General features: G+C 58.6%; 1 protein-coding gene across 1 annotated transcript in view; it reads right to left on the minus strand.

Moving 5' to 3' along the window:
- Ptprn2 (protein tyrosine phosphatase receptor type N2) overlaps window positions 1–14,004 on the minus strand; it is a 631,370-nt gene that overhangs the window by 212,523 nt on the left and 404,843 nt on the right. The window contains exon 12 of the mRNA XM_048785405.1: window positions 11,318–11,382. Within this exon, the coding sequence (XP_048641362.1) occupies window positions 11,318–11,382 (65 nt within the window). The remainder of the gene's footprint in view (window positions 1–11,317; window positions 11,383–14,004) is intronic.

The following is a 14,004-nucleotide window of genomic DNA, read 5'->3' on the forward strand; positions in this document are numbered from 1 at the left end:
CAGGACGCCTGAGGAAGGGGTATCTGACCACCCACACTGAGACCACTAGTGGTCACTTTAGCAGGCTGGCCTGTGGAGACTGGCCTCCCTTGCTATGGCTGGAGACCCCCTGGGAGTGTGGTCTGACCCCAGAGAGCGCCTAGACACACCCGCCCCATCTGCCCCAGGCTCGCCTCCCCACTGCCCTGGCCTCTGTCACATCTGACTGACTGCTTGATGGGACATAGGAAGAGGGCCCAGACACCGTCTTGTGGAGCTAATGAATAACAAGAACCCAAGTTCAAGGAGAACCCCCAGACTTGACTACAGCCAGCAGTGTGGCTGACTGTGTCTCTGAATCTCTGGGTCATCAGGAGGGGGCTGTGTCTGGGAAGAAGATCTTTGCCGAGGTTACAAGGCACCACAGGGCCATGGTTGGGCCTGACCCCCACAGGTTCAAGACCAGCCTCAGCCACTTAGTGAGACCTGTATGAAAACAGAAGACACAAGAGGGCGGGAGGAGACTCAGTGGTCAGCAACCCTGGGCTCAATTTCAGGTGCTGAAAGAAAGAGGAGAAGGTCAGGACACTGCCACACGGAAGGACGATCTTGGGAGGGCACAGGGAGAAGTGGCCTTGAGCTCCAGTCTCCAGCACTGGGAGGCTGAGCACCCCTGTCTGACCCCCGGTCTGGGACCCTGTTGTGGCCCGAGAGTGGAGGGCACGGCCCCACCCTGAGGCGTGTCAGACGCTGGCCTCCACATTAGGCCTTGGGAAACCTTAGCACTGTCCAGGGCTTGGCAACGCTCCTCCTTAGGAGCCTCCGTTTCCTTTATGCTCTCAGTGAGATACGTGAAGCCGCCACTCAGTGAAAAGGTTTGCACTCAATGGAGCCAGAGAGTCTGTGTGACCGTGCCACTGGCCCATTGTCACCGACAAGAAAGGGAGGCGTGTGTGTGTGCACGCTGACATATGAGTCACCCCAGCATCTAGCACCCCTCGCACTTTTAGACATAAGAGACCAGAATGTGGTTCCCATAATACACCAATAGACCAGGCCACGGCACCCCGGAGCACACCTTCCTAGTTTCAGGCCACTCTGGTCATCCACATGGTGGGGTTCACTCTAACATCTGTGACTGCAGGTAATAACCTTCTCCTCTTCAGCCCCTGGCTCAGGACTGTGTTATCCCTATTCTTTGGTTTTCAGTGCATTGCAGTTACAGGCGATTGGGGGTTCACGTTGACGTGCTCAGACACACATTCCAGTGTCCTCCCCTTCGACCCTCTGGCATAGGGTTTGAGAAACTGCAGACACAGAGGCCCTGAGAACAGCTGTCCCTTGAGAGAAACTCGTCTTCCTATAGTAAACTCCGCCAGGAGGGCGTCCTGAGGCAGGCAGAGGAGGGGTGCTCTCTCGGAGCCCCGCTGGCTGGCCCTGCTCTCCAAAATCTCCACAGCCCCAAGCGCCCTTCTTCCTGGGTTTTGCCATGATGCTATGATGAAGTCCGACCTCTGTCCAACCTCCTGGATGCGTGCTCACCTCTCCAGGTACTGCTCTGGGTGCACAAGGCATGTACTTAATGAATTGTTCTTCTCATCAGCCTACAATGTTCAGTCCCTGTGGTGCCTGCCGGGTCTGCGGAGGGTGTGTGTCGGGGCAGAAGCTGGCTTTAGATCCACGTAATAGACTTCATTATTTCTGGAGAGGCTGACTTGGCTGGGAAGGCCAACTGTCCCTGCAAGGGAAGAGCAAGGTATGGCATGCCCAAAGGAGGGGTTTCAGGCCAGCTGGTTCCAGACAGGACGGTGCAATCGTGACCTCAGGGCACTGCCAGTTGGTCTGGTTTCCCAAAAGATGCATTCAACTCCTAACCCCCAGCTCTCTCAAATGTGGACTTACTTGGGAAGGGGGTCTTCGCAGGAGTCGTGAGGCTACGATAGGCCTGCATCTGCTATGACTGCGTCCTTCTGAGAAGAGGCACACTCTCAGAGGGAAGATGTCCCTGTGACACAGGCAGAGTTTGGAGTGGTGCCTGTACAGGCCAAGGGCTGGCCAGGCTCTGTGGCCGCCAAAGGCTGGAGGACCCAGGAAGTTCCCCTAGGAATGCTGGAGGGAGCGAGGCCCTTGATGCTGGACCTCTCCCTTCCATCAGGTGAGAAGAACCCAGGACACCTATGCCATGTTTTTGGGCAGCAGGAGCCCAGCAGCAGTTCCTGGGCTCAGAGACACCAAGAACTTGTGAGGACCTTGGGAATAAGCAGGGACAGTCACAGTTGAGTCCTGGGAACCAACTCAAGTCCCCAGGCCTGCAGAACAGGGTGAGGGAGCCACACTGTGCTGGGGTCACAGGGAATGCCATGGTTTATCCATGAAGTTCCTGTCTTCTGGGTGAGGACAGGGACTGAAGGGCCCAGGAAGTGTGCCCGTGGCATTCTGGTGTGGAGGGGACAAAGCTCTGTCATCCTGCACCCCTGGTGTATGTGGCCTCAGCTGAGGTGAGCACGTGTCTGTGGACTTCTGATGACAGGCCCACAGCCCTGTGCACAGCTTCAAGGGGCTCCTATCGGGGAGGCCCTCCCGCTGGGGAGAGGCCACCACACATCTTGGCAAGCAACGCAAGCCCAACTCGCAGCCTGCTGCGTTCGGGGCCGAGCTCCCTCATGTCTATTTTGATGTGGGAGTATTTTGAGCTGACGTTTGATTACATTTTATGCTGTGCTGCCCAGTTCCTTCGTCAGGACGAGAAAACCTTGCTTTCTCAGGCCCACGGGTTTCCATCGGAGCTTGGAGATGGCTGGTCTGAAGGAGCAGAGGGGACAGCATGGCTCCAGGAACAGGTAGCAGCAGCAGTGCACCAGGCTGGTGTTGGAGAGGGTCCTCTGCTCTGCCAGGGACAGGGGGCTCCGCGGCCCAGGGCCAAGGCTCTGTTCCACTGTGGCTCTGGGCTGGGGAAAGGCGGTCTGAATGCGGTAGGAAGGTCGGTGTGAGAGCGCCGGGGCCAGGCGGCCTGCGGCTGCACGTAGCTCATGACCCTGCCCACTCCCGGGCAGCTCAGGGTGTCCCTGTGCACATCGGGCAGGATGCTGGGTGCTGGAGACAACATGATGACCAGGACACATGTGGCCTCACTCCTGAGCGCATAGCTGAAAAGGCGGCAGAGCCCAGCACACGCTGCGGTGAAGCACCCAGGGAGGAGGGGACGGCTTCTGCACAGAGCAGGAGCTGGGCTGCTCGCACCCTGCGTCTCACACACTCGGGGACCTTCCCAGCCCGGCTGAGCTGCAGCTGACCATCTCAGCTGTACCACGGAAGGTGTGAGGCGCGAAGGTTTGCCACATCCTGGAGGGGCTCCCACGTAGAGGCCACCGTTCAGTCTCTCCACCAACCTGTCCTGGGCTCCTTGGGGCAGAGGAGGCTCTGATGTGAAGTCTCTGGTGGCTGGGGCTTGCAGGACCCGGCAAGAGCAGGGAAGGCCAGGGCCAGCAGCTGCTGTGAGTGTCCAGGTGATTACCTGTCTGTCGGGCCCACGTGCCCGCCCAGAGCCCAGTTCCAACCTAGAGCAAAAGGGCTTCTCAGCCAAAGGCCAGGATGGGAGACCTTCTGGACGTCTGAGCTGCAGAGGAGCGCGTGGGAAACCAGACGCGGGCTGGGGGCTGGCTGTGCCGGACCAGCCCCCGCTGCTGCTTCCCCATGTCATTGCCTGTGCCTCGGTTCCCCACCTGTGCCACATGTCGCCTCCAAGGGACAGAAGACGTGACGTCTGCAGAGAGGCTGCAGGAGGAGGCTCGGTCGCTGCAGCGGGCTGGGAGGCCTGGGCGACGGCTCTCTTCACCCTCGGCTGCTCTGAGAGCCGGCCCAAGCTCGGGGAAGCTGCAGCCGGAAGGCCACCTGCTGGCACCTCCACACTCTGAGAACAGGGGCCAGAGGCGGAGCCTGGGGCAGACTCCCCTGGACCAGGAGCAAGCCACGGCTGAGCGGGAGTCCCATGGCACATCTATCGAGCCCCCCAGCCTCAACGAGGCACTGTCCCAGGCCACCCAGGATGGCGCACCATGTCCCTTTGATCCAAGGGCACACCATGCTCATTTTCACACAAATCAATTGAAAATGTTAGAGAAGGGCAAGGAAGCGGTGGCGGGAGGTGAGGTGGGGTTGCCACAGCCACCAGCGAACCCGGTGGTTTCATTTTCCGTGACTATTCACTCTGATACAGAATAAAAATTGAATTTGTTGCTATGGCAACTGCCACATCACACAGCCCCTCTCCTGACTTTAAGTCCCAGAAAAGTATGGAAAAGGCATTAATGAGCCCATGTGACGCGGGGAGCCCCGCGCCTTGAATAGACCTCAGGGGAAAGGGATCCTTTGTAAGAAACTCCTGTTTGTCCACACACGTTACCATGTCACACGTATTCACATGTGATCTCTGCTTGAGAAGCCAGGTCGAGGACAGCTCAGGGGCGGAGGAAGGGACGTGCTGCGAGTGCCACTGCTGGGCACCATCCCACTCGGAGCTGTCCATCAAGTCCACTGTCTTCACGGGGAGCTGACTGGGTGCAGGACTGCTCAGGGGCCTGGACTTCCGTCCACCCTGCTCTCCCGGGTCTTGGAAGGGCTGACCCGGAGCAGCCTGGGATGGATGGCCCGGGAGGTTATGTGATTCCATGCAGGTCTCCCTTTCCAGGGCAAATCAGGAGTACTTACAAGGAACAGGTGGTTTTTAGGACTCATGTGCTTTTGTGTTTAAGAGAAAAATGGTTTCTCCTCCTGAGGAATGCAGATGGAAGGAGGGTGAGCGCAGCAGGGAGGGACAGGGAGTGGCCTTACCCTGGCCTGGGCCCCTGGGCCTCCTTCATGTCCCAAGACCTGCAGAGGCTTGGCCACTGCTCCTGGACCATGCCAAGGAGGTCGCTGGACCAGCTTTGGGGAGGCAAGCACCCGTCACCTGAAACCTTCTCCTTCCGGCTGGGGACCAGTGTGTGCGGCCTGGTTTTCCCTGGCTCAGGGGGTCTGGCCTGCACACTGGTTCTTGGACCAACCTGGACCAAGCCTGGTCGAGATGGAGTCCACTGCCCACCTGTCCAAGGCCCCCAGCCTCAGCTCTCTCAGGTGCCCCTGAGCACCTGCAACCAGGGCATCAGCACCATCTCACGCTCAGTCCCTGCCTCACTGCCACACCCCGGTGGCAACCCTGACCTCTGCATCCTTCCAAATCCCCACACTTCTCCTGGGAGGGGGTGTCTGTCCTCCCATCAGACGCTCTTGAGCACATGGTTCCTCACTTCCCGTCAGCCCAAAGGCACGTGGAGGCATGCTCAGTGTGGCTGGGAGGGCTTCTTTGTGGGGCCACGGGGGTGCTTCCCCGGGGAACATGGTTGACTTGCAGACATGGTGGCCTGGGAGAATCCTGTTACACGCCAGTACAAACATGCCACATGAAATACACCCGCTGTTTTGTATATTTGCCATGCTCCAATAAAACATTGAACCAATAAAGAACAAGTGAGGTACCACAAGCAGGCGGTCACAGTTGTGTTGACTGACAGGAGCAGCAGGGTCACTGAGGCACACACCTGGGGGGAGCCCCAGCAGGACCACGGCCTGCTGCAAGTGGTCAGTGACTGACAGGCCACTGGTGGCCGGAGGCAGCTGATGTTAAGTGAACCAGATCCAGACTCGGGGATCCAGGAGGTGGGGGTCTGTCTCAGACCCAACGCCAGGCGGCCAGGAGTGTGCAGACCCTGTTTTCTATCCAAGTCTACACCCGAATCGCCCCTCTCCAGCTCCTCTGACCTGCACACGCGGCCACCTTGCTCATCCACCCAAGGCCTGTCCTGCCTCTGCACACACCAGTGCTCCTTCTGAGCGTCCCAGGAGGAGCCCTGGCAGGTCAGGTGTTCTGCCTCTCTAAGTGACCGCGCCCAGTGACCCACAGTGCCCTGGTGCTCACACCACAGGTAAGTGACACAGTGCTGCTCCCACACGGGTGCACATCACCGCCTGACTCCGTAGACATGACCGCCGAGGAACAGGCAGGTGGAGGTGTGTGGGACCTCTCAGTTGCAGTCACAACATCCTGAGAATCTACGCTGATGTCCAAGGAAGAAGTCAATTCAGAGAGAGCTCCCAGATGCCAGCCTGTCCTGCCCGGTCCCTGCGACGCTGCCCTCCGGTGAGCAAGGACACTGCCAGCTGCTCAAGTGCAGAGCTCTGGGGCTGGTGAGGTCATTGCAGAGTTCCGTGTGTCTGACTGGTTTCTGCCCACGGCGGGGGCTTCAGGTCAGCTGTGCCCTGACTGTTTCCCTCTGTCCTCACGTGGTGAATGGCCCTCTCCACCCGAGTCCCAGGACTGCGGCCAGGGAGGCAGAGGGTCAGGTGGAGTCCTATTCTTTTAGCTACAGATGCTCCTGCCCTGCTGCTTTCTCAAGCTGCCGGCCTGCCCCACAGTACACGCACAGAGACGCAGCACACCGTCCTTACCTAAGGAACAAGACTGCCTGTTACCCATCGGCGGCGACCCCGACCTGAAGGGGAGCCGTGTGGTGCCACAACAGCCCCCAGACAGGAGGGGCTGTGGTCTGTGTGTTCTCTGGGCTGGGAACCTCTTTGGGTCCCACCTGCCGGTCAGCACTCCCAACTGTTGGCCCTGCCCCGACCGCCAGCCTGTACTCAGCCAGCTTGACTGGCCGTCCCCACTGCACCAGAGACACAGCTCAACGGCTTCGTGGGAGCGCCAGAGCCCCTGGCACCCTGCAGGCAGATGCAGCCTTCCTCTCTTCTCCTCTGGGGAATGTTGCTCTAGAGGTTCCCTCACCTGTGGGTAAGGTCCCTCTATGTCAGTCATCCCCTGGGCAAACCCAGACTCACCAGACTGGTACCTGGGCAGTCGGGCAGGACGTGCACTTCCCCAAGCTGCATGACAGCAGCATGCAGGTGCGTGGCCTGCTGGGCCACGCACGTGCTCCTGCCCATTCATTGTCTGAAGTCTACATTGAGCGTCCACGTCCTCTCAGCCATCCCTGAGCAGCTGGATTTGGACTTTGAAGCTATGGAAAGCAGCAGAAGCGCTCTGGGAAGACAGGAAGGGACATGGCGTCTGTGGGGGAGCAGAGCGGCCTTCTCAGGTCATTTCCAGTGGGACTGTCGAGCGTCCCAACCCCCGCCAGCCACACACAGGCACATTCACATGGCCAGTGGGGACAGAGCAGGACGGGCTCCCAGACCTGGGGGCCGGTGGGCGTGGCACGCTCTTGGCCACGCAGCCCTTTCTCTGAACAGAGCTCGGGCTCGGGGGGCAGGAGGAGCGCAGAGCTGGAGGAGCAGGCCCGCAGGAGAGGCTCCAATGGGGGCTCTTCAGTGTCTGAAAGCTGTGCTGGCCCCATGCGCCCCAGGTAGGCAGGAGGTCCTGCCTAGTGGGGAGCTCACTACCTGTGGCCGCTCTGTGGCTGGCCACGTGGGTCTGAGCCGCTCTTCCAAGGATTCGGAACCCGCTGCTCTGGGCTCTCCCTGCGGAGGTCTCGAACCTGCTGGGGCAATGCCAAGGCTCGGGGCCAGCCACCTTCACTCACCAGCAGACGTGAGGCCAGCAAACCCTGCAGCTCTGTGTTCACGGCCACGTCAGGGCCCAGAGCAAATCCTGGCTCCAGCTACCCGTGTGGGGGCCGTGCCCATCACCACCACCTGGAAAAATCACCCAGGTAGGTTTTCTCCCCAGAGTTTCAGCTTTTCATTGGGGTTATTATGATTTTCCTTCGGAGGACACGTGGATTTATTAATTTGAATAAAACGGAAAATTTCAATATTTCAGAAATCAGATTGTGAAATACATCAAAATGCCACCCATCTACTTGACGGCATGCTGCAATCTGCTCATTCCCTTAAATCTTGTTTGGATATTTCTATTTGGCTTAAAAGGTTTGAATTCTACTATTTGTCACCATAAGTGTGAATCACAAGTGCCAAGGAGAGAACTGTAAGTGCTGCTAGATTTCCAGTAATCACACTGCTTTACACCCAGATTTAGGAATTAGAAGAAGTCTAGTACATCTAGAAACCAGAACCGTCAAATCAGGCCTACTGAGCTAGGGAAGGGGAATCAGGAGAAACTACCATTAGGTTTTTAAAATCTCTCAACTCGTGCCCTTTTCTTCATTCCAGGTCTGCTCCAAACCTGTCCACGTCCCTCCCTCCATCAAGACTGGTCTGCACTGGGATTCGCCAGGTGGAAAGTTAAGTGGACATGCAGAGGTCCAGCTTCAGAGCCCACAGGAGGACGCCAGTCAGTTTCAAGGTGGAGAGACGCTGTCGTTCACAGTGGGACGTCCACATGGAAAAGGACAGGAGGGAAGAGGGCTGGTCTCCACCTGCCTGTGGGCCAGAGACATGCCCGGAGACCGCCAACCAGAGAGAGGTGGACCATGGACTCTCACGGACAGACTCTCACCAGGGGTGACACGTGCTCTAGGGTTGGGTCAGTCTCTGTCCCTCAAGGTGGACAGGTCAGTCTTCTGGTCACCTGGGGACCAGACAGCGGTTAACTCCAGCCAGGACAGAAGGGAGAAACTGCTGCTATGATGGCGGGTCTGCCCGGGCCTTGCCTGCCCCTGTCAGAGGACCCTGGCCACAGGGTTCACTCAGCCTGGGTTCACTCCTGGACACTGGGCACCAGACCCACCACAGTAAGAACCAGAGAGAGCCCTGCCCTCGTGGGGTTCACTCCAGGGGAGCTGGAGGGGCGCAGGGTGAGGTCCCGGTTTCCTCTCAGAACGACTCCCCATCACCTACACCGATTCTGGACTCTTCAGGCCCAGCACCTCCTAGAACATGTTTGCAGGTAGGGAGGAGGGAAAGCCGGAACCGAGACCCACATTAAGCCTAGGGCCTTAAGAGCCGCTCGCCTGCTGGGGAGCGGAGGGGAAGCCGACCCCCAGACCCAGCCACCTGTTGGGGGACAGGGACTTCAAGCTGGGAAGCTGACTGAGCAGGGGTCCCCCGGGACATCAGAGCAGGCGCAGAACTTGTACACAGAAGCCCCACAGGAGACCTACACTCCCTGCTGAAGACAGAGTCACAGTGACAAAGCCAAGTCCTCATAACCACACAGGAAATGAACTCCCTGGGGGACTACGATGCCATGGGCACGCGCTGTAGAGACCCAGGATCAGGAGACAAGAAAAGATCGAAACTACAAAATAGATAGGTTAAAGTTGATTCAGAAGATAAAAGAAGGCATCAAACCCATAATAAAAGCAGAAGACAATAGGAAACAAGAACAGATAGATCTGAAAAAAAATTAAACATGACACTTTTTTCTAGAAATTAAAAACATAATGATCAAGAAGGGCATCTAACACTTGAATTTTATAACAGATTAGACACAGAGCAAAGGGGGTTTGGGAGATAATGGAGGGAATGACCCACAGGGTAGCCCTAGAGATGAAGAGGTGCGGGGAGGGAGAGCCAGAGATGGAGGGAGAGGGTCCAACACCTGTCTGGTCAGGAACTGCACCGGAGTGCTCACTGTGCCCAGGTGTCTGGTGTCTGCTACCTCAGTGGACCTTCTGAGAGCCCCCAAAGTGGACACTGAGATTACTCCACTGGATGGCAGAGGAAACTGGGCCCAAGGTCAGGCCCGAGGGACTGGAACGTGGCAGAGGAGCCCAGGCAAGAGCAGAGTGGGACTGACCATGGACAGCAAGTCACCTGTCCGCCTCCAGCTCCTCCAGGCTCCATCCCCCACAGGTTCGGGGGCTCCGTCCCCTGGCTCAGGTTTGTGTTGGCGACAGTAAGGAGTTCAGCGAGTACCCGTGGGGGCCGTGCCTGGGGGGCAGGTGTCAGTGGGCTGTCTTTCCACAGAAGAGCAGGAAGGGGTGTCCAAGTGCCCGGCACTGGCCACCCTGCCGTGAGCCCTGGGACCTTGCCTGCCACGCTGTCGGCCTGCCCAGCCCTCCTCTGGACAGCACCCACTTTGTGCCAACAGAACACACTTTCCAGCCATGGCCGGGTTCCGCGTGGCCCAGCTGCGGCCTCTCGCAGGAAGACTGGCCGTTCCGACTTTTCCCCGATGGGTGCACCAGCGCCCTTGGCCCTCATCAGCCTGGTCCACTCCCAGACACTGGACACCACTGCTCCTCCCGGAAGGACCGGAACCTGAAACACTCCTACCTGCTTGAGCAGGGGCAGGGACAGGCAGCCATGTCTGCCCTCCCACCACGGGCTGGCCCTCCCAGCACCTGTCCTCTCTGTCCGGGGACACGGACAGCTCCTGGGAGCCCAGGACTGACTTTCTCTCTCGCCCTCATTGGCTGCTGAAGACAGCGAGCTGGCCACTGGAGGCCAGGATGCCCGCAGCTGGAGCGTCGGCACCGACGGCACCATGACACTGTGTCTGCCAGGCCCCGGTGATCTCGGAGCACCCCACCAGCGCCGGCGTGCCCGCACTCTGCCCCTCTGCTGCCGGGCACTCCAGCCCGCCCGCGTGCGCTTCTCGGGGGCACAGGGCCTCTGCTGAGGAGCGCGGCGGCCAATTAGGCGGCTCTGCTTTCAGGAGCCCAAGGCCCAGGGCTGGTGAAGAGGAGATGTCCCCACAGAAGCAGCCACTCTTTAAGTGGCTCCACAAGGACGTTTCCACCACGCGGCAGGGACACTCATAAGTCAGCGCTACTTCACAGTTAATTATCTTTAATGGCAAGTGCTGTGAAATCTGAAATCTCAGACGCAAGGGCATAGATTGGTTTCAGTCCCTGCTGACTTAGGAGTGGCCACATACCTCTCCTGAGGGGAACCAGTCTGCTGCTCTGGAGCAGTTCGTCAGCTGCCCCGAGGCCGGGAGGGTGGCCATGAGGAGCAGGGAGCAGTGAGACCAGCCTCCCTCCCTCCCTCACTGACAGCCTGCCCAGGAGCCAGCCTGGCCGGGCTGGACACAGGTGTCGGGGGACTTACATCACACCATGAAGCACCGTGCTCATGTCTTTCCCCAAATATCTCTTTAAATAATGAGACTCAAGTATGTCCCCCGACCCCCGGGAGCCACGATTTCAGGGACCGCTCGTCCTCACCACTTCAGCAGTTATGACCCACTGGGAAGAAAGGCTCGTCTTCTGGTACCTTCTCTGCCTGGCTTATCTGTGACTGATCTTTCCTGGGAACACACCATTACGACGCCGACGGCGACCTGCGACAATGCCAACTTTGCCACCACCTCCCATCGGCATCGCCGGCCACCCTTTCTCCCCGGCATAGTGAGTCCAAGCACCGCTCGCACTTGCTCCCCAGACGCCGCCAGACGCGACCCACGCTGCCCATCAGAAGTGAGGATGCGCCTCACTGGACTCACCGGCCCGACTCCACTGTGAAGGATCCTCAGTCCAGAAGCCTTCTCCAGCTGGTCCTTGTTGTCAGCTGTCAGGAGAAATCAAGAAACAGAGGGGTCAGCCTAGGGAAGGGTCCTGGGGCACACAGCCGAGCAGTCTCCTGTCCTGACAAGTCCCAGGTGGCTGCCGGGGGCCTGAGGGGGAGATTCCCCAGGCCCCCATCCCGCTGTGCTGCCCTGGCGAGCCCTGCCCGGGACGGGTGGCGGTCAGAAGCCGTCTACTAGGAATCCACAGGACGGTCAGGGCTTGATGAAACTGTATGGAGTCCTGCTTTGAAAACCAGAGTCTTTTTAAAAATGAGGTAGTGTTATTAATCATGCCATCGCTGGGGACAGTGTTCCAGTAGCTAGCGTCGCGTCACCTGCAGGCAGGGCTGCAAGTGTGCCCCCCACCCCCGCCACAACGCAGAGCCACCCAGTTCCCTCCTCAGGGCCCAGCGAGAAGCAAGCAGATGGCCCTGAGGCAAGCCGACCCCCCCCCCACCCCCGGCCCCTGCCTGGCTCTGACGAGGACGACTTCCAGGGATGGGCCACCTCACCGCCACGCCGGAGGACATGAGCTGTGGACACAATCAGCCGAGGCAAACAGAAACGTCGTTACCCCAGGGCTGCAGCAGACCACTGCCCCACAGCAGCGGGGGCCAGGGCACTGCCCTTGTGCCCCACTCTGCAGAAGTCCTCTCTGACAAAGTCCCTGTCACTCTGGAAATGGAAACTAGAAAAAGAGGGAACTTTACTGGAAACCCCATGAGTGGCCGGGCGGCCGGGAAGGGGCAGTCCCCTTCACTCTGTGACACTCCCGCCCGAGTCCTGGTGGGGAAGCCACCTTCAGAGCCACACACTGCCACCCAGCTGCAGCCCTTCCCTGGGGCTGCCACCATCTAGGACAAAGTCTCCCCTTGAACAAATGGATGTCATTGTTTCCCCCACAGGTAATGTCCCAGGCTCTGGAGGACCGAGGCCGGCGTGGAAGTGGCTGGGTTGGAGCAGAAAGGCTCTGGGACGGGAGCGGCACCAGGGCGGGGGGCACCGTGGATGGAAGGGAGGACTCCTTAAGGCACACACGGCCACCAGTTTAACGGCCTCCTGCCACAAAGGAAGCATTGCCACTCAATGGCAAGCTATTTGGGGTGGGATAATAGTGAACTCTTAAATAGGCTTAGGAAGAGAAAGTGCATAAAAATGAATTAAAACACCCCGGTGTCGCCACAGAGCAGGGTCAGATTTCAGAGCCAGCCCAACAGCCAGGTGGGATGATCCAGTCGGGGCGCCCTTCTACTGGAGGCCAGGTGGCGAGTGCTCGCAGGCCCCGTCTGAGCAGGAGGAGGGTGGTGGGCGGGGTGGCTGGGGCTTGGTGTGTTCCCATAAAACTTCATACAGAAGAGCCAGAGGGCAGGGAGTCCAGAGGACACTGTCACTGCTTCTGAAGGGTGGGATGGCCTCAACCCTGCCTGGAAGCCCATCTAGACTGAGAGGCAGCTGCAGGAAGTGGCCGCTGCGGCCGTCAGACCCTGTCACAGATCTGGTGCTCTGGGGGACTTCAGGGGCTCCTTAACCTGCTATCCTAAGATTCCCTTTGGGTGTGTGTGCAAGAGTGCTTTTTGATAAATTAGTCTGAGATGCTTCACTCAGTACACAGAATAACCCGAGGGATCGCAAAGCATCCTTAGGGTTTCATTGGCAGTGTGGGACCTGACTGCCAGACTGGACCTCTTGGAGCTGAGGAACAGGGACACTGAGCCACATTCCTGACACGGGCTCCCAGGTGGCCACGAGACCTGCAGGGCAGAGTCTGTACCACCGGCCCGTTTCCAGGCCAGGGCCTGCATCGGTGCTCAAATGCTTGGGTCCTTTTCCAACAGGCCCAGACGCATGTCTCTTGGTGCTTGTGGCCTGTCTGCAGACCGCCCTGACCGCTCCTCAACTTAGTTTGCCGCAGACAACCTGACCGGGCGATTGAGCACTATTGTTCTTAAAATACCAATGAGTTTCAAGTCAGGGGAGGGACTGGTTTGCTTCCAAAGTAATTCAAGGCTCAACTCTAAATAAAAATTGGAATAATAAAGTCCATACCACCAGTGAAAGGCTGGCAGTCACTAGAAGTCCTCCTTACCTAGCCCCCAGAATCACCTGGACCGCGGGTTTCAGCAGGTGCTTTGGAAACAGAACACCCACGTTCCACAGCAGTGCACCGAGACTCAGGCGGGTCTCTATGCCCTAGGATCTGGCCATTGTGACCCGTGGTCTTCCCCTCACCAGGACCAGTGGCCAGCAGTCACGAACAGCGTCCCCAGTGGTCTCCTGGCATGTGTGACCACTTTGGAAAATCAGGAAGCGTAAGACTCTTCCCTGAGGAGCAAGAGCTGAATGCACATGACAGGGTGTCGCTGAGACCTGAATGCAGCACCCAGGGAGCCCTTTGTCAGAATAAAAGGAGAAGGCTGCAGGTGGAAAGTCCTGGGCCACCGGGGGCTCCGTGGCAGTGTGAAAACACAGTGAGGGGGACACAGGTGGAGGTGGGATGGTCCCAGGTGGTGGTGGGGTGAGGCCGTTTGGTAATGGCAGGATGAACCTGGCAAGGGCAGCCTATTACCTGGGAAATCAAAGTCAGCCATTGGGGATCCCCTCATTCAACCAGCGTCCCCAGGATA

The sequence above is a fragment of the Marmota marmota genome, unplaced genomic scaffold (genome assembly GCF_001458135.2).
Source record: "Marmota marmota marmota unplaced genomic scaffold, marMar, whole genome shotgun sequence".
NCBI lineage: Eukaryota > Metazoa > Chordata > Mammalia > Rodentia > Sciuridae > Marmota > Marmota marmota.